Raw genomic sequence first — 27,640 nt, forward strand, 5'->3', positions numbered from 1 at the left:
GGATGAGTTATCGTTCAAGACTACATGTGGTAAATGTTCCAAAAGGCTTCTGATGCAATGTCGAGCAAATGTTTTGTTCAAACCTACAACTGAGTTTGTAGTACTCAAGAGCCAAAAGATAGCAGCTATCAAACAGTATGAAATCATGACTGCAAGGATTAAACCACAGGAAGTTTTATCGTATGAAACGCGCATAATTGCAGGATACAGGGGATAAAAAAATATTATATTATACGCAAATACTGGCATATCAAATTAATGGTTCATGAGGGTACAGCAATTTCCATTATAAGCACATTTCTTCTTTTGAAAGAAGGTTCGTAGACGGGAATACCATTCATAAACAGAGTTATATAAATGTAATAAGCTGTGGACTAGAGCAAGCTTTACCAATATGATGACAAGAGCCTATCCTGTAAGATTATCGACCGCAATATTGTTATGCCTAGTTGTAAAACAAATCTTAATAGAGAGATGCAGGGTCAATCTCCCGGTATATTCTCAGATAATCGGGAGCATAGTTATCATAACCGGACTGAGTAGTTGAATTAGTGAACTGACTACTAAATCGATTCAATTTTATTATTTAGGCAATCGACCCATTAAAAATCGATAAACCCAGCAATTGAATAAGTGACTCGTGCAACTCGGCTGTATTTTGGTGAACCGTTCGAGTTAAGTATTTTTGCAAAATTATCTAATTATCCTTAATATTTAATAGTTCTATCATATATCTAATGATATTTTAGTTCTGAAATTTTAAAAAATATTTAGTTTATAATATATTTGTGTTATAAATAGTTTTTTTGTTGTTGTACATATACCCTTAAAAAAGCACTTATTTACTTATATCTTGCTCAAAATGCACAGATTTTGCATGTATGCATTTTTGTTTTTTCCATGAATACTTTTAAAGTAAACTTTCATTAAAATTCGAACAATTTAAATGTAAAAAGAATGAAAATATTTTTATTTTAGTTTTTAAGTACTTCTCTTAATTAATGATACTTTTATCATTTTCTATTAACGACTTGATTTGAAAAGTAACAATGAGGTTATCTATATAAATAACATATATATATATATATATATATATATATATATATATATATATATATATATATATATATATATAATTATAATACTTTTGTAGATTTTTTTTATTTTTAGAATTATATAAAAATACCTCTAAGCGGGTCAATGTCCGATCCGATTCTGATAACCATGATCACAAGGATTGTCTAAGGAATAGAAATGCCATAGCCTAAGGATTTTAACCACCGTAAGATAGTAACTAAGGAATGAGGATTGCTCCTCACCTGCTAAACAATCGTAGAGGACATTTCGCCAGATTTCTTTCACTAACTAATCCAATTCTTGTGGCTATATCAATCTCTCATTCAAAAGATTCACAGCATTCATTCCATAGTAAAAGGACGTATACCTGTCTTCTCCTCCTCACTGATCCGCCACTTGCATTGCTTTCAATTCTGCTTCTAAAGAGGGATTGGCCATCACTCCATCGAGATAAGACCATTTCAGTTCCCCTACATATAAGAATGCACAAGCACCCAATCCAACTAGCTCATCCTTCCCTCCACCCTTCTTTTCCTCAACTCCTCATCAACTCTTATCACTTGCCAGGGATCCCAAAGAAGCGAGTCCTCCCAATTTACTTACCTTGGATCACGTACAATTTATTATCTACCACCCCAAACATCAATAAAAAAGAATAGCATCACAACACGATAAGTCTTGAAGAATATTGACAGTCGGATAACGAAAAAAAAACGGCATACTGGGAAAGTAATGAAATATCAGGGGATAAGCTCAAGCATAAGATGTTCAAGCCACAATTATCTTATCAAATTACAATAAACCCACCCATAAAAACTTCTACAAAGATGTACAAACTTCGATCAACTGGAAAACACTAATCAAACACTTGCTATGTATCGAAAGCAATATCGGAATGGACACCTGAATCTGGAAGGCTCTCAACTAAGTTTGCTAGCTGCAATACTTGGATAATTATAAAGAATTGAGGGACAGGAGTATTCTTTTCTAACAAAACTACACAAACAACTGATATGCCTCAAGATGCTGAATTTCCATTTTTCTCATTTTTATACATCGATTTCAAGCAGCAAATGAGAAGAAACCTCCGTTATGTAAATCTGCTTTTAAATTACAGACTTTCTTCTGTTTGTGCACATGACGCGCTGGGCAGTGCCCCATCTTCCGATTGCTCCTTTCTCACGTAGAGCATGACTGAAGATTCCAGCTCCTGAAAGCATAGGATTATTTAGTTGAGCTGAGGGACTAACTACGACTCGCTTCTGCACACTAAAGCATAACTTGCTAGGTGCCTGTTCAGAATCATTCAAACTACTTATATTAGCTGGACTTGAAATGAGTCTAAGCCTTTGTCGTGGAGAAGAAATTGTAGGAATCTTGGATTTCCATAGTGGCAACATATGAGCAGGAGAGCTTGCATAATAATTGCTGTTGGATTCCATGCTTCTAATTTTTCCTTTGCCATCTGGAGTTGCTGCTGCATCTAAATTTCTATCAACATTACTCCTTCCCGCTGTTTCCTTCATGCGTAGAGCTTGATTGAAAATCCCAGATCCTGAAAACATAACTTTGTTTGATTGAACAGGTGTGCTGACGGTGATTCTTTTTTGTACACTAAAGCATAATTTGCTGGGTGCTTGTTGTGCATCACGTAAGTTGCTCGGATTTGCAGGACTTGAGATAAGTCGAAGCCTTTGTCTTGGAGATGAAATTGTAGGAATTTTTGACTTCCAGAGTTGCACCATATTGCGAGGGCTTCCATATTTGCTGCTGCTAGATTCGATGCCTCTAAATTTTGCATTGCCATCTGGAGCTGCTGTTGCTAATGGTGTTCCAGGTATTGAATTAAATGCAGCCACCGATCTCCTCCTTGGCCCACGAAGATGAGATAGCTGATGTACAAGTTGCTGTTCAGGAAGGACTAATTGTGTTTCTTTTCCAGATGGCAGGATAGCAATCGAAGCTCTCCTCCTCTTAGGCTGTCCTGGTCGTACAAAAGTGGCCAATGATATCCTTCGTGCTTTACCAACAGATCTAGTGACATCGTTACCAGAGGATTTAATGATTGGAAGAACATTCTCCTTATTTTGTAGTGGTGTTATTTTTGAAATGCTGCTTCTTCTCTGAGGACCTGAAGTTGGCAAGCGGTTGGTAATTCTGCCCAAAGGAGGCCTTTCCTTTAGTGGAGCAAGTGGTGGTTTAGAAAATTTAGCAGCATCTCTGGAAGCTTTTTTCTCGTCAGCCAATTGATTCTCAAGATCTCTCACCTGCAAAAAAGTAAACCAATCATGAAAGAATGAGTAAAAGTAAGTAGTATTGAGAATGTAGAAAAACATGCAGATATCATGTCAAGCTAACTATTCTAATCAAGAAACTCTCAAATGTGTATATAGATAACATATATTTCCAGTGGTTTATACTAAATTTCATACATACCCTCTGTTGATAATTTCTGCAAGTCTGTTCAGCATCTCTTATCTGAAAAAGAAAAAGAAAAAGAAGAATTTTAAGAGTAATATCCTCAAAGGAATGCTGTAAGAAAGTTCACAATAGGTGCACCACTGATACTAATTAATTACCTTCTCTTGAAGTATTTTAAAAACATTCTCCCGTGATGCGTACTTAAGGTGCATCAACTGTAAGCTCTCATTCAATCTTGCTGTTTCTTTTTCCTCCTGCCGGAGTTTGTCCACCTGAGAAAATTAAAAATTCATTTCGGACAGCTAAAACTAAAGCGGATGCATCTTATATCATACACAGAAACAACATTACCATCTGTTTCAGTTTGAAACTTTCAGCTGGATCTGATTGTTTACGGGCAGGGCCATGCTCTATTCCTCGAACCCGAGAAGCAAAGTTCAGTGTGCAGATAGTCTCTCCCAAATCTGCTGAGCTTGGACTTATTTGTGCAAACATCAGAGTCTTGCAATCTCCACCTGTTAAAGATAGATCACATGCATTGAGATTGGCCCTCTTAACAACTGTTGTATCTGGTATAACAGCTGGAAAACTGATTGACTGCTTACCTAGGGAACTTTGCAGCAAATGAGTAAGCTTTGAATTCCTGAATTTTTTTAGCATCAGAAGGAATAGTTAGATTGCATAAATGTTGTTTAAACGAGAGAGAGAGAGAGAGAGAGAGAGAGAGAGAGAGCGAGAGAGAGAGAGAGAGAGAGAGAGAGACCTATATGGTATGTGGGGATTCTTAGAGGCAAGGGCAGAGATAACATCTCCCAATGCAGAGAGTGACTTATTGATAAACTGTGACTCCTTCAGCCTCTCTCCCTCTACTTCAATCTTTCCAAGACGCTCGCTTCCAGCAAGATCTACCAGCCACATGTGACTCCTGTTCCTCTGCCCATTCACCAAATTCTCGCTCTTGATGGTTACCCGAACCAAGCTGCAGCACAGTTAATCTTATTGTGAGGGAACTGCTCATATTATAGACAATAAATGAGTCTAGGAAGCACACAACCTTACCCACTATTAATATCCATTAGCAATAAGACTAAAATCAGCTAGCTTACATAGAATGTATGGTTAAGAAGTAGGTTTGTTCTATATTTTAAAGAAATTAAGGGTACTAGGGATGGAAATATGCCTGCAGAAATCAAACAGAACCTCACCAGTGAGAACGGCTACTGAGCTCATTTGCATTGGTTGATCCAACAGATCGGTTCCTTGCTCCAGTTTTAAGCATCTTCCAAACTTCTTCTATATTGCAGACTTGAGCTTCAACCAGCCCAGGCACTTCCTGGGCCCCATCTGCTGCTTGTTTTATCTCCAACCTTCGCACAACGCAATAAGGTGATGAAAACCAATTCAAATGACAATTCAACGTTCTATGATTACTTTGGACAAGAGAAGTTGCTTCTTACTTCTTTGCTAATTGATCAGAGTTCTCTTCAAGAAGATCTCTCAGTTTCTCATTATAAACCTCCAACATGCTCACAGAGAACTCATATCTCACGGAGGAGCATCTCTCCTGTGAAATCCTGAAAAGTACTTCCAGCGCACGATAGTTAACACCCCTGTTCTCCGGGGTCCCCTCCATCGTGAATGTCTTCCCGGTACCGGTCTGTCCATAGGCAAAAATGCACACATTGTATCCATCCAACACCGATCTTACAACCGGCAGTGTCTCCGCAAAGACAGCCTCTGGATGCACCAAATTATGAATGATCATAAAGCTAGATTAAAAGGATTATTGTCATAAATTCTGCAAAGGGGAGAGTTAAAGTACCAATCTTGTTCACTACCTTGATCATCTGTAGGTCCGAAAATATGATCGAATTTAAATTGTTTCTTCGAAGCGTCAGAGCAAATTATCTGCAACTCCGTATCTTGAGATGGGTCAAAATCTATCACTGATGTATGACCTCCGGATACCTCTTTCGAACTCAGGGGCCTGCATCTACAAAACACCCTTATATTTCCCCTCATCTCGATCAGTTCATTGTAAAGTCGCTTCCTTTCAGAGCACTCTTCAGTGTACTTCTTCTTCAACGTCTCATATCTAGGTCCGCACTCCTCGGAGCACTTCTTGGTTAGTGCTTCACATGAAGCCCTGAGTGCTTCGTTCTCCGAGGTCTGCACTTCGTGTCTCTTCATCAGACCATTGTACTTAGTGCCTATATGAAAGAAACATATCAAGGAAAAACATGTTTATTGTTAGGAAACGATTCAAACTTCAAAGAAAGAAAAGCCAAAAACAAACTTACCAAGAAGCTGAAGAGAAGAAGAGAGATTTGGGCCTCCAATTCCTTTCAGCATGGGAGATGGGATGAGGCAGTCATCATTTATTATCTGGAAGACGACAAAAAAATATATAAAGATTAAAATTTGAGAGCGCATATGTAATATATAAGGATTAAAAGTGTGGAATTACTACAATTTAGGAGAGGAGATTGATCACCTGGATAAACCTGTCCGAATCTTCTTCGTTGGGTTTCGCCTCATCATCTGAGAATGAGATTTAGGGCAAGAAATCAAATCAAGTCCAGAACTTGAGCTTAAACCATGACGATCATATAGCAGGAAAGCTGATTCAACAGCAAGAACGAACCTTTGTCCTCAATTGTTTCCATCTCCGAGGAGGGATAACCATCTTCTTGCACTCGATCTTCTGATGACAAGAATTACCAACAACAGATGAAGAAAAACATCCCAAGATCAAACATTTTGCTATAAAAAGAGAGAGAAGAGAGAGATCGGGTGAAGAGATCCACGAAATAGGAGATAGGTTTCTCGGTTATTCGACCTAAAAAAATGAATCCTAAGTACCCTAGATCTCGAAAAGAAAGGAAACAAGAACGAGATTTGAGAGATTGAAACCTTTGGACTCTTGAAGTGCTTGGCCTTTTTCTTGCATCGGAGACGACGAAAGCAATCCTTCTTCTCCCATGAGGCGATTCACAGGTCTGCCAAAGAAGGAATTGGCCGCAGAGGAGATGAGATAGTGAGTGAGAGAGACGGACAATTCCAACGGTCAAATAGAATTAAGGGGTTCTGCTCTTTGAGTAACGCCGATTTGATTTTTGAATTGGGTTAATTTGACCGTTGGGAACAGCAAGTTGCATCAGACGGCTCTCATTATTCGTGGAGCGTACTCTTCAAGCCATCATATTTTCCACTGCATTCATTAATTAAAAAAAGATTTTTTTTTTTTTTGGGAGAAAATAACGTTTCTATGTTTTCCAATAAAAAGCTTGAAAAAAACCACGATCAATGCTAATTCTTCAAGATGTCATATTTATCCTTGAAAACAAAGGTTGGAATTATGAGGTAGTCTATTAAAATGTCCTCAAACTTAGGCTTTTCCCAGCACTCAGATTAACTGCAAATATGCTCAATCCAACGAAATCATCTAAAATAAAAATGTTAAATATCTAGAGAATGGTTAATCCAATACAAGTCAAACAGAAACCCTCTATATAGATGATGAAATGTAGAAAAACCATTGGGCTAATCACAAGGTAATGGCTGTGTAACACACAAGTAGAAGTGTAGAACTCTCCTCTTAAGCTATTGAACATTGAAGATAACTTTATTTGAGCTACTATTCCAGTCAAGTTTCCTATACCACCCACCACTTGGCATTACTCCAACATGCCATTCATAAATCACTTTCTCTCCTTATATATCAACATAGTAATTGCAGTGTGCATCTCATATAGTTGAGAAGTTTTCATGACAAATCAACATATTCGGTTGACGCCTTTGGTTGCCTTCTGGGTTTTTGGTATCTGTTGTTCTCGAATTTTGCTTTGGATAGAAGTGAATCCAGCAAAGCAGCATCTGCTAAGTCATATGGTGCCCTTAAGACACTACAAGCATTTCAGAAAAAGTAAAAAAGATAGAATAAGTATAATAGAATCTGAAACTAGGAAAAATTATCCTCTTTCCTAGAGTTGAGAACTTTAAAAAACTCGAATAATCTTCATTACCTCTCCAGAAGATCCTCTAAAACAGCTCGTTGAGAAGGTGTGACATAAAATATACATCTCCTGGGACACTGTCCGACAGCAAGCTGGACAAGATAATCATCACCATGTGCTGGACAAAGAATTTCCAAATTTTAGCAAGAGCATGATGATAGGAAGAAAATGTTCTTGAAACTGAGAATTCAAGCCATGATCAAAGTAACAATATTATTCAAAATATTTGAAGCCCCAAATCCAACAGTATAATTGCAGATAACCAACTATTTAAAAGATGCTAATAGATGATCAATCAAAGATACTATGTGCTGTTATTATTAGTAGAGAAGAAAGAAGCAGATGAATAAATTGAGCAGATGAATAAATTGAAGCACAAAAAGGACGCTTCTAAATCTCAACAAAAGAGGCAAAGAAACTCAAAGAGAGATTCTCTTTTTTTCGTTTATTATAATATGTAATTTAACCCCCCCCCCCCCCCCCCCCCCCCCAACATAATCGGTACACTAACTATAGTCTCCATTGATCATACAAGAAAAATAGGGATGAATTTAGATGATGCCCAACCTTGAGATGTTGTACGAGCTGTTCCATCTTCAGTAAATGAAAAGGCATGAGGTGCCCTTTTAACACAAGAATATGGACATCCTGTGGGAGAAAAGTTAAACGACTGTTAGGATACAAGGAGGAAAATAAACTTGTGGGTTTTTATGTTGACAGGATCATTATAGAAATAAAGCCTACTATTAGAAAAGGAACTTTATGTAATGCAAAACTAATTACGAAGTCCTTAACAATATAGAAGTTTTTAGCTCAATTTGGTTTGTAGACAAAGTAAATAGTAAATATCTTTATCGTTTTGTTTTCATACTACCCTAGGATAGTTGAGAACAAGAAATTTCTACTTCACTGCTAATTGATTGTGACACTGTTGATTGATGATTACTTGGGAACTTGTGTGGTCATTTTTTTCGATTCGATCAGTAAAACTGTGAAGAACGGGGTAGTTATTGCCTTATTGGCTCAAAGTATATTGCCAGTACACATTATAAGTTTATAACCCTCCCTTATACTAAAAACAACAAATATGGTTATCCTAGCATGGTTGTTTTCATTAGCCAAGCTTATCTAATTCTCCATGATATTTGTGCATATTCGCTACTCTCTAGAGATTTCAAGAATAACATTCAAGAAATAAACTAATGAAGCCCTTCCGCGATGGGAATGTCTTCTCTTGACAACTGCTTTCCCGACATAAGCCATTTGGATAATTGGGTATTGTGGGCCAACTCAGAAAAGAGTTTCATAAGCACGCAGAGAATAAGTTGAGATTAGTGGGTCATAGTCTCTAAATCAAAATTCCAAACAATGTAAAGCCATGAGTACCTTTGCCAACGCATTGAACTTCATTGACGAAGATGTCATAAGCCTCACATTCAGGGTTCTCAAAAGGGTCCTCACATGGCCTACAAGATTGAAAATTTCAGTCACATATAATGAAAAGATAAATAGATGCCATATAACAATTTCAATGAACTTAATAGATTTGTAGATATGCATTCCAAAAAGAAAGAACAAAAAAGAATCTTTAGCATGCAGCAAGCGGAGAGAGTGAAAAAAAATAAAATTTTGATTTCATCACTAGATTCCCTCCCTCTTATAATGCTCTAGACCTCTAGTCTATAAGCTAAGTGCTCCACTTTACTAGATAGGTAATTCTATGAATGAAGTCCTAGTATCAAAGCATTCACCTTCATAGATGTCATACAAAGTTACAAGTCCATATTAGTTCGGTAGAAGCCAAATGCATGTTCCAAATATTAAATCTCCCTTCTAAGTAATAAGACGTGCTTTATCATTTGATATTCCCCAAATTCCTCCATTTAGTATATAATATCTTGCATCTAATGGCAATATTTGGTGAAAGAAAAATCAGCATCACATGATTGTTAATATTGTGATTTGATCTGTATTTTGCTTTTAACAACTTAGATTGTGCAAGATTAGAATAAAGCAAATTGAACATACATATGAAGATAGCAGCTTTGGGCGACACTGGTTTTCTATCATCATGTATTAAATTTGTTTAGTTATAGATAACTATATCATTGTTTTCCTATAATTTATAGGACAATTTTTATTTGACATCCCAGGTTTTAATGGTACTATAATTCACACCCTATATTATCACTATTTGTAAATCAAAAGCCCTATCCCTATTTTTTTTTGCACTTTTTGCCTAGAAAACACTTAAATACCCTCCAATTAGTCAGTTAAGAAGCCTTAACCATATTGCTGAAAAGTGTGATTCCATGAATTCTGCATTGCACTTAATAGCTTAAGATTACATCAAAATACCTATTTAACAGTAGTAGTTAATCTACCTTTCAGCTTCCATCCCTTGTTGTTTAGAAGATAACATCTGTATGCAAAGATAAACCAATAATCAGCATCAAACTTGCAATAAAAGAAAGAGGTTATTTGCTTATTACATTAAAAAGAAAAAGCAAAGGGAGAGCAATAGGAATCACAGATGACTATGCTGACTCATTCTAGATAGGCACTTATTATGTTGATTCACTATTGGTTCTCGATATGAGGGAGAGTGTGGATATTCTCCTATATCAAAATTGGCCCACCTATCTCCAATCATAACAGCCCCGTGGTGATTCCTGCCTGATAACCATGTCTATTTCGAGCTTATGAAGGTACAAGCTGAATGCCAATTCAGTCAGTCCTAAACAATCATATTGTACTACATATTCTAAATACAATTAATGGTGTTCTCTGGAACAAAACATGGACATTAGTAATTTCAACATCGTCATATAGGCATCAATATTAGGCATGCAGCTCAAAGGGGAAAGAACACCTTTCCTGTTACCAATATCCCAAAAAGATGCCAAATGATCTTAGGTTCACCTAATATTCAGAAAGTTCATCATCATTGACATTACCTCATCATCAAAAAACCTTGTCCTCCACTTACTCTAATAAATTGTTTCAACTTCTTATTCTTCTTTGATGAAAATATTATGACCTGGGAATTTTCTCGCGCATACATGTGCACATCTAATGTGTATAAACCCTCCCTAACATATTGAATCTTAACAGTCAAGTACTTCTAGCATTTCAGTGTTGATTTTTCTTTCTACCTTTAATATAATCCAATTTTATGTTCCAACTTCAAATTCACTTAAAATCATCCTAAAAATGGACTCTTTAGTAAAATCTGATCGATTACCCATATTGACATAGTCATAATTGTGGAGTACCTGGTAGGCTTCAATTACACGTCTCATTAGTAAATCCGCATTCTTTGCATCCTTGCACACATCCGGATGGAATTCCTTCACCTACAACGAGAAAAAGAAATCAACAGCATAAGAAGTAGGGCTTGTCATACTTCCTCAGTACGAGATTACTGCCTACTCTGTCTCGGAAGGCGGCTTTGAGCTGCGCGGGGGAGCAGGAGGAGGGGTCCACGCCGAGGATTTGGTAGGGGGAAGCCGACGGCGACAAGACCCAGTCTTCTCCTCCGTCGCCGGAGCTGCTGCAGTTGCATTTCAGCAACCTTGAACGACTAAAGAGGAGTCCTCCTCTGCCTTTGCATAGTCCAAACCCACGGGTGCGGAAGGGAGCGCCATTGCAAGAAGAAAGGATTCTACCGGAGAACAGAGTTCTTCCTTCCATCCCCATGGGATTCATCTTATGCTACATATACTCGTTAACTTCTTCTCGCGATCCTACTATTGTTTTAGCTCTGCCTGTCTGTGATGTTCAAAAATATCATTTTAGATGATGCTTAATTTTTCTTTTTTTTCTTTAGCATTTATATGTGGCTTTGATTAATTTTTCTTTCTGGACTATAATGCCCTTGGCCCCTTATTCATTGATACGAATTGAGATCGGCATCGGAGATGATTGGAATGAGAAGCAAGCATAAAAACTCTAAACGACATAATATAAAGAGTAATCTGTTAAAATATAATAATTAAAAAGATCATTGAAAGAGATGGACGAGGAGAGTAAAATTAGCCATTTGGCTTAAGAATATTTAGAACATTTGTGTACCGAAGACTCTAAGATAATCCCTCTTACTGTTTTGATTAGATGGGAATCTCTGCTAATGGCTCTCTAATCCTTGTACATACCAATGTAAGAAGTTCCTTTAAATTGAAGCTAAAGTGTGGGCTGTATATGAAGCTCTAATCTACCTCTCGGCCTCCAGAAATCAATGCCTCTGAATTGAAATAGATTGCTGACGTCCACAATAGGACATATGACACCAGGCGATCTACTAAACAGTCATGCTGGCTTTCCAAGAGCCATAGACTAGGCTTCTTTGATTAACAACGAGTGTAGGGTCAATGCATCCGAGTGTAGGGCATTCAGAACTTTAATAGGATAATGTCTAACATCATTCTTATTAGTACCGCTCCACGCAGCATCCGATCAACCAATAATGTTTTTCGCACCAACCAACAATGTTTGTCCAATAGGAAGCTCGGTGTGCAATGACATTGCGGGATCTTTAGGAATTGTCTCAACTGAGGCTGGAACCTATTGTGGGCAGAGTTTCTTGCCACTGAAGATTAGTTTATTCCTGCACCTCTATATACTCCAAAGGATGTTGAAACAGTATGCAGTTGTATTTTCAATCCTTCAGAGTTGAAATTATGTTGAGGATCGATCCACTCATCAATCTTGAGGGCCACATTCTTGATTCTTAGGCTAAGTCTGCTTAGGAACCAAACTACCCTTGCAAAGCTACAACGAAGAAGAGCATGCTTGATAATTTCAAGCTCGTAGGAACAAAAAGGGCAGGTGTGTTCGATTTCCTTGTTCTACAGGGAGAGCCCCCACCAACAAGTTTTTTTTTCTCAGCATGGTGACTTTGCTGTTCTAGATCAATTTCCAATTTTTTTTTGTTTGATCCGACGAGAAGGAGCTCATCGAACTACCTTTGGTTAAAGAACAGTAAGCAGACTTTTAGGTAAAGTTGACTTGTGTATTGGCTTCCAGTTAATTTTAGCATAGTAAAAGTCAGGAGATAAATGGAGATCTATCTCCTAAAATCCCTCTTATCACCTAAAATTAGAATATATCCAATCACTAAGATTAATCCTGACTCCTTATTTTGTGTTAAGCACGACATATTTGTGGATAAAAGGGTTTTATCCTTGAAAAAAACCTCTCTTATCTCATCCAACCAAACGCCAATGATCTCCTATAGCTTATCAAATTTTTTATACTAGCATAAAAGAGTTTATACCAATATAAGTTATTCTAGCATTTAGCCGTATTATAGTATAATATAAAGTAATTGAAATAATCGTTGATTGAAATGATACCTTTTTAACAGTGAAATAGTAAGTATTAAATATAATATATTAGATGAAAGAGAAAAATAGAGAAATGAATGTTTACAAGAGTAATGGTTTAGAGATGAGATTACGAGATTGAAAAGATAAGTATGCATAAAATCTACTTATAATTGAAATATCATCCTAAAAAATTATAATACTAGTGATTTTTTTAATACTATCTATGATTAGAAAAATCTATATAACAAAGATTGAAATTTAGCACTGCAAAAATACCCTTACTTATGATATCTTTATCAGACTCAGATTCGGCTTTGGCCGACTTTATTTATGTTGTCTCAAACCGACCACCTATTAGCCCACATTGAAATACCGAATTGCCACTCGTCTTAGCCATCTACACCAAAGATTAACTCCATTTCAATGTTATAGACAAAAAAAATTGGCCTTCTTAAAAGATTATATACTAGAACGATTCACTAATCAAAGAATTGCTGATCAGTTAGGCTGCCCTATCATAAAGATAAATGTTGGACAATTCAGTAAAAATATATATAAAGAGGCCCAATTTGGTCAAAAACTCACTCTGTTACCCACCCACTTATTACCCCCCAAAATAGCCGTTCTTTCGCTCCGGCTCGGCCGGCGTTATTGAGATACTAGGTCTAATTCTATTTACTTATTATAACACTAGCACAGTAGTGGAAAGGAAGCGAAGCTCCCTCACTGCTCGCCATGGAAGCGACGCTCTCGTTATCCTCCTCGCTCCACCTCCGTCTTCTCAACTCCAAACACCGCACGCCTTCACCAGTCACCTTCACGAATCCTCGCATTTCCGTCCCGAGAGCTCGATTCGTCTCTTCACGCAACTCTCCGATCAAACCCTACGCTCGCCGTTCTCAACATTCCCGGACTAGCGTCGCCGCTAGTTTCCGATCGTTAGAAGAACCTGGGGAGAGGAGTAGGAGGTTCAACAACAGGTTCTTGGACTTCACCCGGCTGGGTTCCGTCATCGACGACGCGGCGGAGTCCTTCTTCAAGAGCGAGATCCGCCGGAGGCTGGCGGTGACCGCCGCGCTGATTTTGATCAGCCGCATCGGGTACTTCGTCCCGCTTCCGGGGTTTGATCGTAGATTGATACCGGAAACCTACCTTAGCTTCGCGTCCGGCGCCGCAGGTTAGTAATCGGATAACGTAAACATAGCTTGGACTTGATGTGTGCAAACTGTGATTATCCTTATCCTTGAATCGCCATATTAGCCACCATGGTGACCACTAGAACGACATGCAGCAGCAGGAAATGCAGCAGCAGGAAATGCAGAAGTACCTAATTCACTATGAAGCATAGACAACGATCTCACCAGTATCCGTTGGATTTTGAATAATTCTGCGTGTTGGATATCCATGACAATTATAGTAAATTTTTTATGACAAGCACGAGAGATATTTTCGAAAAGTAACTATTTAATTTTTCGTATATGCTTTGTATATGTGAAGGGTATTATTGCATGCTTCCAATGGAAAGTGAAGTTGCAAACAAATTGCCAGATGGAGCTCTTGTGGATTCTAGGAATTATGTAAATAACATGGCACTTTAGGGATAAGATGATATCCATCTTCTTGCAGTTGTAATTCGTGCTAAATAATGATAGAGGAAGTATACATCTGAATCTTCTCATATCAAATATAATTTTGTTCTACTTATATACAAATTACGGAAGTTCTTTCCAAGTGCATAAAATATCAACCCAAGTGTTCTTTTGAATTTTCAGTTCTTTATCCTTTTTTAGTTATATGACAAACAAGTTAACTACCAAGCATTTATTGGAGAGAATTTTGTTGTTGTGCCCCTTTTTATTCAGATGATCTCGGTGACTTTACCTCTGAACTGAAACTATCTTTTTTCCAACTTGGAATCAGTCATCAGATTTCAGCGTCCATTCTTATGCAGGTACATCTTCATCCTTTCAGAGATTTTGTAGTTAATATCATAGAAAACGGCCATTAGGTTTGTAAAGAAGTAATCCTGTTAGCTTGCATTGATGTAGATTACAGTAAATACATTACTGTGTCAGTTAGTTGTGGGTATTGGGACAAAAGGGAACATCAACAACTTTTACAAACTTCCTTTCTTAGCAGAATGGGATAGTGCCATACTTATCATGCCATAATGTATGTGCATACATTAATCGGTCTCCACAGTCCATACTGAGCTGTGCTATTGACCCATCTGGTTGTATTTTCTAGCGCCAATGTTACACCCTCATGCCATTTCCAGTTACTTTATACCTAAATTAGTTTTAGAAACATTTGACAATCAGTTTGCAGTATTCCTTTTGTACATTGTATATTGTCTAGCTGAGTGTGCCTAAAGGTTTGATATCAGGGTAATTCAATCATAGAGGACATCCACATTTTAGGATACTTGATATGTGAATGTTAAGCAATGCCTGTTGTATATTTCTCACTGTATATAAAGTAGTTCCAGCTCCATGAAAATAAAGGATCTATTATGACAAAATTGTGCACTAGCATGCTCTTATCTTGTTAATGTCATAGTGCAAATGCATATACTGGAACCTTTTTGATGCCATGTAACCCACTTGAGTAGATATAAATTAGGGGAGTATTTGGTATTCGTCCAGCTTACTATTAAAAGGACAAATATGGACCAAATTGGTTCCATGCAGAAAGGGTTCATTCATTTGTTTGGGTATCCCAGAAGAAAAGTTGATCAAATATTATGATAAATGGACATTCAATTTGTTTCATGATGGAAGAGTTAATTTGTTCCTTTGTTTGGACATCCTGAAAGAGATATTGCCTGGAGGAAATGGAAGCGAGAGTTGGGAGGGGAAAAATAAGAGAAAGAAGACAATTTGGCAAAAAACTTGCTGCCCGCCCTATTTCCTTTTCAAAGTGGCTTCACATTGGTTGCATTTTAATCCATCAATCCCAGCTAAGGCCACTATATGACACCTTTAGGAATAGATTTTTACCCAATTAGTGGTGTTTAGCACGCAACTGAAAGTTTCTGATTTATTTCTATAAGAAATGTGAAAAGGGAAGTGAACTGAAATCTGAGGTTTCTGCGGTGACCAATTTGGTTCTTCACTTACTCGTATTTACAGTGAAAGTTAGAATTAGTTTTTTTTTTTCCTTATATAAATGTTTCCACTTATAGTTCTAATTTACTGTTCTTCAATGTGTCATACTGAATAATAGCTTCTAAACTTTTTTCTTAGCACTTTTGGTGTCTGAAAGATATGAGAAAAAAAAATCTTTACATCTAGCATATATCTCTACAATTTACCAATAACTTATGAATCTGATAAACAGGTGCTCTGCCATGTTGTTCCATCTTTAGTAAAGCTACGAAAAGAAGGTTTAGATGGCCATGAGAAGATCAAAGGCTATATGTGTGTCTAATTATCCATCTCGAGCAGTGAGACTGATCCTTATTTGAAAATTATGCTGTTTCTTTTCACCATGACAATCTATTGAATTAATCTATTCCAACTGTCAGATGGTGGACCTCATTGGGTTTTGCAATACTGGGTGCTGTCATTGTTTCTTGTTATTCACTTCAGTATTCAATATATGCTGCCAGTTACAGGTGATATGAATTTTACTGATGGTTGAATCTTCATTCTGTTGCTTCATAAACTTAAGAAATCCTCTGCTGGTGCATTGGAAGTAAAACATGTGATTCTCTATATATGATAAATGAACCTTTCAGAATTTACTGTCGAAAATTCCCTAGTTATACGGCTTTCTTTTATAGGTTGTGTGATGCAAAATAGTTAGGTAGGACTGGGAACTGACTAGCAAACGTAAGCTGTGTGGAAGGACCATGAGGTTATAAAATCACTGCTTGATGCTTCTGATCATGTTCTCTATCTGTTTCTCAGAGCACAATGCTTCTAGGGTGAAGTACTGAACAGAGATATTGATATATATATATATATATATATATATTTCCAAACAATCTTTATTTAGCTGATAAGATGGACAAACTTGAGATTAGTCCTTGAAACAGTAGTACAGAATTAGGAGTTGGAATAAATAAGATAAAGAAAAATTAAGTGGAATACTAGGACAAATGCTACATCAAATATAAGTTACACAGGAATGATAATCATTAATAAAAATTATTAACCATACTGAAATTGATGAACTGTAATACTGAGGAGCATTTTAAAAATAACTCCTTGAATTCAAGGGACAACCTGCAGACCATTTGCAGGAGAGAAAGTTAAAATTTCTTAATTTGGAAGGGAAAACTTTATTTTGAGACTACATTTGTGCCATCTGTTGGTTATAGACTTGTGTGAATGCTCATTTCAAGGAAACGAGGATGTCGGGAGATTGATACTTTGTAGAGCTAATTGTGTATAAAAGTTAACAACTTTCTAATGCTATTCATTCTTCCCATCTCACAATAAGCAAATTCTCTTGCTGTGACTGACCTTTTTTTTTTAAGTTTTCATGCTTATGAGTGGAGTTAAGTTTATTTCTTCTAATAATAAATTTGGTATATTTTTTCTTTGTTTGTGGACATCACAATGTACTATATCTACTAAGTTATTCTGAAATGCTTATTTTTCATGATTTTATGAATAAAATATTATACCTTCCTTTTAGTTTGATGTGAAATTGTTATTGAGAGCAATAGCATCTTCAAATTTTTTTTATTGTTGATCTCTTTGTTTCAGAATCAAGCATGTTATTGTGACAAGCTTCTTATTAGTTCTCGGTGCGATGTCTATAACATGGATCTGTGACACAATATCAGAATCAGGATTTGGTAACTTTCCTATTAAAGAATTTCATTATGATGCCTTATTTTTTTGTGCCAGTGTACAATTTTAACTTGTTATTGATCCTATGTTCATTGACTAGTCTGTTGTTTTGAGGAACTATATCAGTGGAGTATATCGAAAATTATATTTCTTCCTCTTTTCCTAAAACCAACTTACATCTCTAGCTCAGTGAGTTTTCCAGATAAAACTTTGTGCTTATTTTACTATGGCATTTCTAAAACCAACTTACGTCTCTTTCAGTTCAGCTGTCTCTTTTTTAAGTTGTTCTTTTCAAGTTCATTATTTATGAAAGGATGAACAATTCCACTATATTCACAATTAGGGTAACTAAAAAAAAAGCAAAATCAAGTAATAGTGGTAGTGTGTCACACTATTCTACCCAATGTTCGATATTTTAGAATGGTTCCTTTGTCACAGGAAATAGACATTTATAGTTGCATATGTTCACCTCAGCATTCTTTATGAATGAGATGATGCGAGCAGATATGATTTGACAGGGAAACACTATGATGAACTTGAGATCTCTTGCACTTCCCATCAAAGTTGCTCGGGTATATTAATTGATATCAACATTCTTTGTAAATGGTGTAAAACTATCAACTATATTTGGGAGTAGAAATGAAGCACCATTCTTGACATCCAGACAAAGTTGGGCACTGTAATTGATCACTACTTGATATGTGTACATTTCCTGTTGTTGTAAAGATGGTGTAAATTGCTTAAATGTTATTTACTTATTTTGTGTATTACAAATTTCCAATGTTCTTTATAAATCATACCCATCCATTAACCACGTTGATATCATATTATCATCTTCTGTGCTCCAGATATGAACTTACTACATCCTCTTTTGTCCTTTAACTACAATTGAGCTGTATGGCCACTTTTTTAGTTGAATACAGTCATTCATGTTCAAGAAATAGGAAAGGGAAGGAAGATGGAAAAAATATTGTGCATCATCCCTTCTATTTCATGAGATCTAGTATGATGGTGAAAGGTCTATGTTACACTTGCAAATGCAATACTTTATGAGTGTAAAAGGTCTGATGGGCTGCTAACTGGATATGCTGCAGCTGTGCAGAAAATGATAACTAGATAAATTTTGATTAAAGGAATCCCACTTTTGTTACGATCCAGTCTTTTGTAGAAGTCTTCTGATAGTGGAAAAAAGTTTATATGCTTTTATTATATCTTCTTCGTGTATTCTATCATTTGTCTGGTCCACTGGCCTCCATGCTGGTTTCATAACTTTCCAGGTAAGGTATTTTTAGAGTATCGCAGAGCAATATGAGTCAGTGGACCAGCACGAAACATGCCATCTGTTGATAGCTAACTTCTGCATTATGATGTTTTGGTTTTTGTTATTTGTCATGTCTGGTGCTTCTTGTTTCCATCATCATCATCACCATCATCAAAGACTTCATCAGTATTTGGTTTGGTGGAAGATAATTTTGTTTATATCCAATTCTTGTATCACAGGTCATGGTTCATCATTGATAATTTGTGCCAGCATATTGACTGGTTATACAGATACATTGTACAAGATGTTATCTCAGTTTTCAGGTACATTATTCTACTGCTTTTAATCAACACTTTTACCACAAGATTTTCTTTAACAGTACTTTGTCAGGGGTTGGGAAAAGGATTTACCTTTTAAAAGTAGAAAGTGCAAGCTGTGTCTTACCTTATCAAAATTTTCCTCCTTGAGTTCAAGCACCGTCTTGGTGTTAAGTATCTGCTCGACTTCCTATATTTCCAGGATCATGTGTCCCAAGCAGCTTTCTATAATTCTATCCCTATCTTTAATGTCATCTTTGAGTTTGTGCACGATGCACATGCCCCTTGCAGCTTCAACCATGACAAGACCATTGATCTCATGTAGGGCCACATTCCCACTATGTGTTCCTGTGGCTTCTCAGCATAATAAACCATGATAACTGTTGCATGTTAATATCATACAACAAGCATGTCATTCGAATTTTCTGTCCAAACTCCAAACCAGGTTCTGTACTTGATACTACTAAAATGGGGGTTATGTAGACAAATATAGAGAAGCTTTATCATCTACCATTCTTTTTCCATTTGGTTCATCCAAATCTTTTATGTTTTCATATTGTCATTGTAATATCTGTCTAATTCTCTAAGTGTTATTTTCTTTCTTCAGGAAATCTGGTTAGTTGCTGGCCCTACATTTTTGGAGTAGTTGGAATTTTCACGATTGTCACTATGTGGGCTGTGCTTGTTACTGAAGGTTGTAGGAAGATCAAGCTTCAATATTATGCTTTTAAGTTGGCTTCTGCTACAAGGTTGTATGTCTTTTTCTGTACTTTGAAGTATGCTAAACACTTCACTTTTATTTTTGTACTTCGAATTTATGAAGATAGCCAAGCTTCATTATTATGCTTTTAAGTTGGCTTCTACTACAATAATTTAAGTGAGAAATTGCTTTTAGGACTGCCAAGGCCATGTAGGCCATTTCCTTTTCCATTTGTTCACCATTCTTGCTCATAAACATCTGTTGTCTTGGCACATAGGAATGAGGGTTCACCGGTTACAGAGGTGGAGCCTTATATCCCCTTTAACATAAATCCAACTGGGATGCAGCCTGTGCTTACTACAACTTATTTGTTGGCTTTTCCAGGCATTATGGCAAGGTTATCTAAGCTCTTGATATTTTGGGACAGTGCCATTACTTGTTCTAATTTGCTCTTTTATCATTCTCATCAAGTATTTTTATTGGCAGTATCTTTGGATCACCATTTTGGGAAACCTTAAAGGAGACACTGAATCCAAAGTCTTCAATTGGTGCAGATCCATGGGTGTATTATGTGATTTATGCATTTTTCGTCTTTCTATTCAATATATTTGACATCGTAAGTGTCTTAATCCTGGGAATTTCATGATATCTTTGAATTCATGTTATTATATCTTCCTTCTTTTTTCCTTATTCATCTTTCACTCTTTCTAGTTCTTTCTTTAAGAAACAGCCACCATGGCACCTTGGGGCCTAGGCCCACCTTAGAATGATCTTGCTTTTTCTGTACTTTGGACCACCTAAGCTTCCACCTTAGCATTTCGTAATGTTATACTATGTAGGATGTCATTAAAATTGAAATGGTTGGAGAAGGTTCCAGTTTTCGAATTGATGGAATCTAATGATTCATTTAGCTTCTATTAGTCTTCCACTTGGGCAGCTGCTTAGCGTCTGGATACTAGGTTGTCAACTACTAGTCCTCTAAAATAAAATTTTAATGTGTTTGCCATACAGGGAAACCTTTTCTGACATCAATATAGAGGTTTTTTTTTAGGCTTTCACTCTGTTTCATTCATAAACTCATCAATATGGAGGTTAAGATCAGCATTTGTCCATGTTGTAAATTAATTGTTATTTATTAACTATTGACTGAATTTTAAGTTTAAAGCCTTGACTGAGGCCTAGGCTATTTTGTAAAACCATCTTGCTGGTGTTGGGGACTTGCCAAGCTATGTCAAACAGCCCAGTATATGTTGTTGGCACTTGGCACAAATTGTCATGTTCACAGTCAGTATTGTACATTCTGCAGCATGTTCCTTGCTGGCCACTATGTGGCAAGGACTATTCCATACACAACAATCCTTGATATATTTTACTTCAAATGCACATGCTGTGGCATTGTTCTATTTGTCTTTCTGCCATTTTTCAACCTGGCGGCTAGCAGGTGCTGTCAGTGATAAATGTTTTTGTGAGTAGGCAGACTCAATCCCCATTTAAGTAAAATGGCTTCCCAAATGTCTTGAATGTGTATTTAAAAGATGAACCTACAATATGGATAAACTTGTTAAAGCCTAAGACTGTCACGGGGACATCCAAGGGTGATATCCAATAAAAGGGAAGGTTTGTAGTATATGCAGATTTTTTCTTAAGGTTTTAAAGTATCGGTATTAGTATCAAGTATTAAAGAAAATAATATGTATCGGCAGCATCAGCCGTATCGACCAAATTAGTCTTGGACTATTTTTTAACTACTTAAATTCTAAAAAATGATATATAATATAGAAATATATTAGATGCCAAGGAAAATAAAGATAAGAAAATCTAGTTTACTCACATTAGATAGTAACAACAAAATACAAATTGTGAAAGTACTAAAATTAATATCGTTTCGGATGCATTTAGGAAGTATCTGTGTTCATTGCTATCATCACTTCCGCAAAAAGAGATGGTAGAAAGCCTCTTGTAGATGAGGCTAACAACTATCTTTGCAACATAGGTGAGCATAGGGATGTTAAAAGAAAATCTAAAAAAAGATGGAGTGAAATAGAAAGGAAATGAGAGAAAAATAGGAAGGAAACATAAAATGTGATGCTCAAGATATCGAGAAATCAATAATTAATGTCTCAAATTCTAGTTAGGTTAGATGCAATTTGTAATGTGTTCAACTTATAGTCCGTATAAAAGAAAAAAAAAGTAAACTTGTGTCTATGACCGATATCACCCCTGATACATATCGGCTAATACTAGATTGATTCGGCCTATATTGGGCTAAAACTAAGGAAAAATTGGTTTTGGTCTCAGTTTCGAATTGATAAGGCCAAATACCGATTCGTATTAGTATTGGGCCAATACTCCGAACCATCATTCTTCTCTTTGAGATGTTAGTCATGTGTTTTGATCTATTTTGTCTAGTAAAGTGATCTCTTACATTTCTTAGTTACGATAGTTTTTCATGGTTGATATAAAAGAGAGGTTCTCTTTCTCGTTATGAAAATATATATACAGCATACATGTGATGATATCTTAAGGTATAACATAAGATTATATGTACATCAAACACCCACAACAACCCCTCCCCCGGATGTGACTTGGTGAAAGAGTCGACTATCTACTTAGTAGAAGATACGTGAGGAAGACTGATAATGCCAACTAAAAACAAACACACAACACCTCGATATGCTTAGTCGAAGTAGATATCTTAACCTCAGAACCCTTCTAAGTTTCTAAACCTTAGTCACAATCTTTCTCTTGTTACCACCTTATTTTAACTTCCTTCACTGTTTTATTTTTAACTCTTCATCTAGATCTCCGATTTATGTAAAACTAAAGCCATTAGATATGTAACTCGTGAAGCTACCAATACAAAAATTCTCATAATTTTTTTACGTTCAGAACGGTCAAGATTTGATTCGTAATAGAAGAAGTGCCCTGCATAGTAAATAGTTTAATGGGCCATTACAAACTAACTATGCTCACAACATGAGAGATATGTTCTAATGATATATAAGTAGACAAGCTGACTCACAAGCTATCTATATCTAGTGTGATTGCTAATGGCACACCATTTGTAGGAGGAAGCTTCACATGAAGCTGAGATGTATCAAACTATCTTGTCATCGAATATAGCAACCTGACTAAATAGATCAAAGATGTACTCTTATTGAGATACAAATATGCCTCTCTTGCCTTAAGCAATCTCAAGGCCCAGAAATTAATGTAGCAATCTCAAATCCTTCATTCCGTGCAATAAGGACCCCATAAATGTAAAGTAGTTACTAGCACTCTCATTATAACCAACCTTAGTAACTGTATGATAAAATCGCTCAAACAAGCACGAGATGTCTGTTGAGTCCATAAATAGCTTGCTGGAGGCGACATACATGAGATAAAGGAATGAAGGGGCTAGATAGAGACTGCATATATACTGTTTCACATAGATTGCCATGAGAAAGACATTCTTCACATCCATTTGAAATAAAAGCTAACGACGAACTACATCAACTGTAAGGAGTGTATGATGGTTGTCATACGAGCAACGTGAGCAAATGTTTCCTTATAGTCAATGCTATACTCCTGATTAAAATATCTGGCAACAAGACGGATTTTTTACTTCTCATTACAGCCATTAGGTCATCATTTGATCTTGTAAACCCTTTTGCAGTTAATGGGGTCAACATCACTCGGCAAGGGAATGACATCCTACATCTAAATACGCCCAAAGGTTTGAAACTCAGCTATAACATATTGCCACTCAGGATTAATAACAACTTCTTGATAAGAGATAGCCTCATGGTCTATATGAGGAATAGCATGCAACATCAACATAATCATATCTCTGAGGAAGGTTCACATTGTGAATGGTGATAACTACTGGCATGTGATGGAGGTGTAGATGGTCATGGAATAGAATGGATTGGAGGAGACAATCGTAGAAGGTATAAAACTGACCCATCGAGAATACACCTGAGTAATGGGAGGATGAGAAGAATGAGAATTATCTAGACCTCTGATAGTGGGACTTAGCAGGGGAATCGAGAGCTGGCAAAGGAAGTTGGAGGCTCAAGAGAAGTGGGATTGTCTAACTCACTAAAATAATGAGCATCCTTTAAAAGGGTGATATGACGAGTGATGTGCATTCAATGCGTCAAAGGATCATAGTAATGATTTCTTTATGTTCAGAACTAAATAGATAAATCTGTTGTCATATGCTAGGTCGCATCAGAGTCCACAATCTAAGTATCAGAGTTATACTAGGGGTGGTTGACATGACTGAAAAGTCAAATTAAGAAGTAGACATAGCTGACCTTCGTTTGCTGCAGAAAACAACTGAGAAGCTGACTTTGTTGAACAAGAGTTTGTTCAATCTGTTAAACATGATATAGGGAAGCAGTAACCTTTTCGATCCAAAGAGTTGTGAGAAGTTAACTAGATGTTCATGAAAGGAGTGCCCCTAGAGAAGGATTGCTCACGAGGAGGATTTGCTGCGTGAGAGAATTAGCATGATCTCATGTTGCTCTGGACTCTTGTGTGAGGAGAAAGTTGTTTGGGTTTGGAGTTCGATAAGAGCGCACAACAGAGGCAGGCGAAACAGATAAAGAAAAGAAAGAATGAAAGGACGAGACCTAAACAGGGCTCTGATTCCATGATGCGAAAGGGGGAGAGATGTCTTCTCTTTTATGAAAATATATATACATCATACATGTGATATAATATCCCTACGGTGTAAATGTAGTACATAAGATTATATGTGCAATGTTATCATCAAGGACTGCTTAGTCATGTGATATAATGAAAGTAGTATTTGTTCTTATTATACATCTTTGGAACAAAAGTGTTAAAGCTTCTGACAATCTTCCAGAATGTTGTTTCTTTAGAGCTGCTTAACTTTGTCCTGTTTATATTCTGCTGTAAAATGAATTTTTGATGTAGGCGAACTTACCTAAAGAGATATCTGATTACATGACGAAAATGGGTGCTCGAATACCAAAGATAAAGCCTGGGAAAGCAACAATAGATTATTTGACAAATATTCAAGCATCAACACGTTTTTGGGGTATATTAACTTTCAGAATATTGACCTATTATTGGGATATTTCTTTATTTCCTGTTTTATATGAAATTTTACCGTTATAATCCACTAACCTTTTCATTGATTGCAGGAGGATTGTTATTAAGTTTATTAGCTACTTCCTCTACATTGCTAGATCATTATTTGAGACGCATTAATGAGGGATTTGCTGTAGGGTTTACATCAGTATTAATAATTGTAAGTACTGTTTTAAGCACTTGTGATTCTCTTTGTGCATCTATTATGTACTATGACAAAAATCAAATAATTTACCATTTCTTTCTGGAATTTCCTTTTAGCAATTCAATTTATTGTGAAACATATATCAACATGTCAAGATGATGGAACAAGTCCCGAACCATGGATTTGTGTTCTTGGTGGCACAGATTGTGCCCCGGCATGTACCTTTCAGAGAACATGCATTTGTGTTACTTCTTAAAGACAAAGAACTATTGATAGTTTGACGAGGTCAACAGTTCTTTGCTTGTTAAGTTGTTTTGCTGCTTAGCAGCCAAAAGTTTTGCTTCAAAGTGCAATGATAGGAGCAATTGACTGCTTGTAGAAATGCTGACTACGATAGGGACTTTTACATGCCTTACTCTGTCTGATCTGACAACAGCTAGTTTGCAAAGTATTTCCAATTTTCACCTACTCTGGATTTGTCTTACTTCTTAAAGGCAAAGATCTATTGATAGTTTGACGAGGTCAACAGTTCTTTGCTTGTTAAGTTGTTTTGCTGCTTAGCAGCCAAAAGTTTTGCTTCCAAGTGCAATGATAGGAGCGATTGACTACTTGTAGAAATGCTGACTGCAATAGGGACTTCTACATGCCTTACTCTGTCCGATCTGACAATAACTAGTTTGCAAAGTATTTTCAAATTTCACCTACTCTGCAAATTAACTTTGAAAAACACTGTTAAAAAATGCTCTAGGTTTCATTTTCTTGTACAAATAAATCTATTTGCAATTCTTAATATTTCATATTGTACCTGGTTTAATGGCCGATCAGGATCTCAAATTTGTTTACTTACAAGTAGTTATTCATCAGAAGAGTTCATGAATTAACACTTAAGATGGAAAATATCATGAAAATGATTCTGCTCACCTTACCTCAAAATTAAAAATGCAAGCTCTCTTTAGTACACCTCTCCTAGAGTTCATCATTACAAGTGAACATCCTGATATCCATCTCCATAGTATTTTTGAAGCTTCATTGATGTATCTTCACCTTGTTCTTGTTTTTGTATGTGTGTGTGTGTGTATTAGACGTAAGTCTGATAACGTCCAACTGACATGTATTATATTTCCTTGATGTATCTTTGCCTTCCTTTTTCTTTTTAATGAATATGGAAGTCTGATAACATCCAACTGACATGTATGGTATTTCATTTTTGCAAATATCTTCTTATTGAAGTAAAGTTGCTTGACAGTGGGCGTACAATGGGAAGATTGCTGCATAAGAAAATGTCAGAAAATTGATTGTCCTAGTCTCCACAGCATTTCACTTGTTTGGTTATGGACTTCCAGATGGACGATACATAATCCTTCCTATAGTATCAAAGGGTTTATAGCAGTTCTTAGTCCTTCAACATTGTGCACAATTTGTGTTGGCCATCAAAGTCCAATATAGCTCAAATTATCTGATGGCATCTCTTAGTTTTCTTTCGAACTTTAGTATATGCTGCAATCCTGTGTTTCTTTTTCACTTTTAATGTTTATTTTGTAGGCATTTATATGGGTTAGTTTGTCGCAAGGTGATCATAACATTAAAAGCAGTTCTAACAATGTACAATTTTGGATTTCTGTGTCCATTTCAGGTGGGTTCAATTATAGAACTGAGAAGATCCTACCAGGCATATAATGTCATGCCAGCCCTAAGCAAGGTTTTAAGGAGATACGGTGTTTAACATTATGAATTGCATCTCTCACCAAGGTAATTTTGATATTCAGCATAAATTTAGTAGCTTGTTTAGTCTTTGGGTCAGCATGCTGTTAGTGACCTCTATTCTTTGTTTATACTACTTGCAGATAGCCAGTGATAGAATCAGTATCCTTCTCAAAATACTGCTGATGATATATATATCTGTTCGGCAGAGGATGGCAGCAAAAAGCTGCCTTCAATTGTCAGACTCACATGACATTGCTGTGGACATGAAGCGGCCTGTGCAATTTCAATCGCCGGGCACATTAATGGCGTGAAATTCACGGGTAGATGCAACTAACATTGATGAGAAGACGGTGTGATGAAAAGATGAAACAGCGACTATAAGTGAATGACAATCATCTGTTTGTCTGCTAGATGAATATGCTACTTAAAGTCATCAGCAGTTTTATGCAACAGAATGATTTTGCAGTGTAGATATATTATAGCCTCTGGTGAAAGAGTTTCTTTGCAAACGATTATGATATTTAATTACTTCATCAAGTTACTGGTATTTTATGTTGAAAAAATGCCATGAGCTTGGCATTCCTCATAGTCTGGTTGGGAATGATTCAAGATTCATTATTCATGCTTCTATTTCAAAGTTTATGAATTTTCAGAATTACATTTAGTTGTTTGATGACTTCTAAATTAATCAGTAAAGTATTACCTGGATGATGAGACCTAAGAGATCTTATAATTGTATCGAAAAGACTCCAATAATTTAATACTAT

At 36.4% G+C, this 27,640-nt stretch overlaps 3 protein-coding genes across 4 annotated transcripts; 1 reads left to right on the forward strand and 2 right to left on the reverse strand.

The window, feature by feature from the left end:
* Window positions 1–1,797: 1,797 nt before the first annotated feature.
* LOC140765744 (kinesin-like protein KIN-14J) lies at window positions 1,798–6,959 on the reverse strand. The gene is made up of 13 exons (XM_073104966.1): window positions 6,412–6,959; window positions 6,143–6,202; window positions 5,993–6,039; window positions 5,799–5,883; window positions 5,337–5,708; window positions 4,956–5,235; window positions 4,704–4,865; window positions 4,262–4,477; window positions 4,104–4,141; window positions 3,850–4,013; window positions 3,657–3,770; window positions 3,514–3,555; window positions 1,798–3,344 (listed from the first exon to the last, which is right to left on the reverse strand). Exons 1-13 carry the CDS (start codon window positions 6,479–6,481, stop codon window positions 2,184–2,186), a joined length of 2,811 nt encoding a protein of 936 aa, XP_072961067.1. The 5' UTR covers window positions 6,482–6,959; the 3' UTR covers window positions 1,798–2,183.
* A 143-nt stretch (window positions 6,960–7,102) lies between these two features.
* Window positions 7,103–11,304, reverse strand: LOC140765745 (uncharacterized). Its single transcript, XM_073104967.1, has 7 exons — window positions 10,947–11,304; window positions 10,790–10,870; window positions 9,899–9,936; window positions 8,901–8,980; window positions 8,082–8,162; window positions 7,524–7,632; window positions 7,103–7,403 (listed from the first exon to the last, which is right to left on the reverse strand). Exons 1-7 carry the CDS (start codon window positions 11,220–11,222, stop codon window positions 7,265–7,267), a joined length of 804 nt encoding a protein of 267 aa, XP_072961068.1. The 5' UTR covers window positions 11,223–11,304; the 3' UTR covers window positions 7,103–7,264.
* Window positions 11,305–13,488: 2,184 nt separating this feature from the next.
* LOC140764948 (preprotein translocase subunit SCY2, chloroplastic) lies at window positions 13,489–27,459 on the forward strand. 2 transcript variants are annotated; one of them, XM_073103821.1, is made up of 13 exons: window positions 13,489–14,018; window positions 14,704–14,792; window positions 16,181–16,260; window positions 16,368–16,457; window positions 17,557–17,648; window positions 19,144–19,227; window positions 19,829–19,970; window positions 20,199–20,318; window positions 20,408–20,537; window positions 24,848–24,971; window positions 25,078–25,184; window positions 26,803–26,918; window positions 27,014–27,459. In XM_073103821.1, the coding sequence occupies exons 1-12, from the start codon at window positions 13,577–13,579 to the stop codon at window positions 26,890–26,892; spliced, it is 1,590 nt and encodes a 529-aa protein (XP_072959922.1). In that variant the 5' UTR covers window positions 13,489–13,576; the 3' UTR covers window positions 26,893–26,918; window positions 27,014–27,459. The 2 variants fall into 2 exon arrangements, with proteins under 2 accessions (XP_072959922.1, XP_072959923.1); XM_073103822.1 differs by lacking the exons at window positions 25,078–25,184; window positions 26,803–26,918; window positions 27,014–27,459 and adding an exon at window positions 23,580–23,639.
* Window positions 27,460–27,640: the final 181 nt, after the last annotated feature.

This window comes from Typha angustifolia, chromosome 8, assembly GCF_048772165.1.
Source record: "Typha angustifolia cultivar Huaian chromosome 8, ASM4877216v1, whole genome shotgun sequence".
In the NCBI taxonomy this organism is placed as follows: domain Eukaryota; kingdom Viridiplantae; phylum Streptophyta; class Magnoliopsida; order Poales; family Typhaceae; genus Typha; species Typha angustifolia.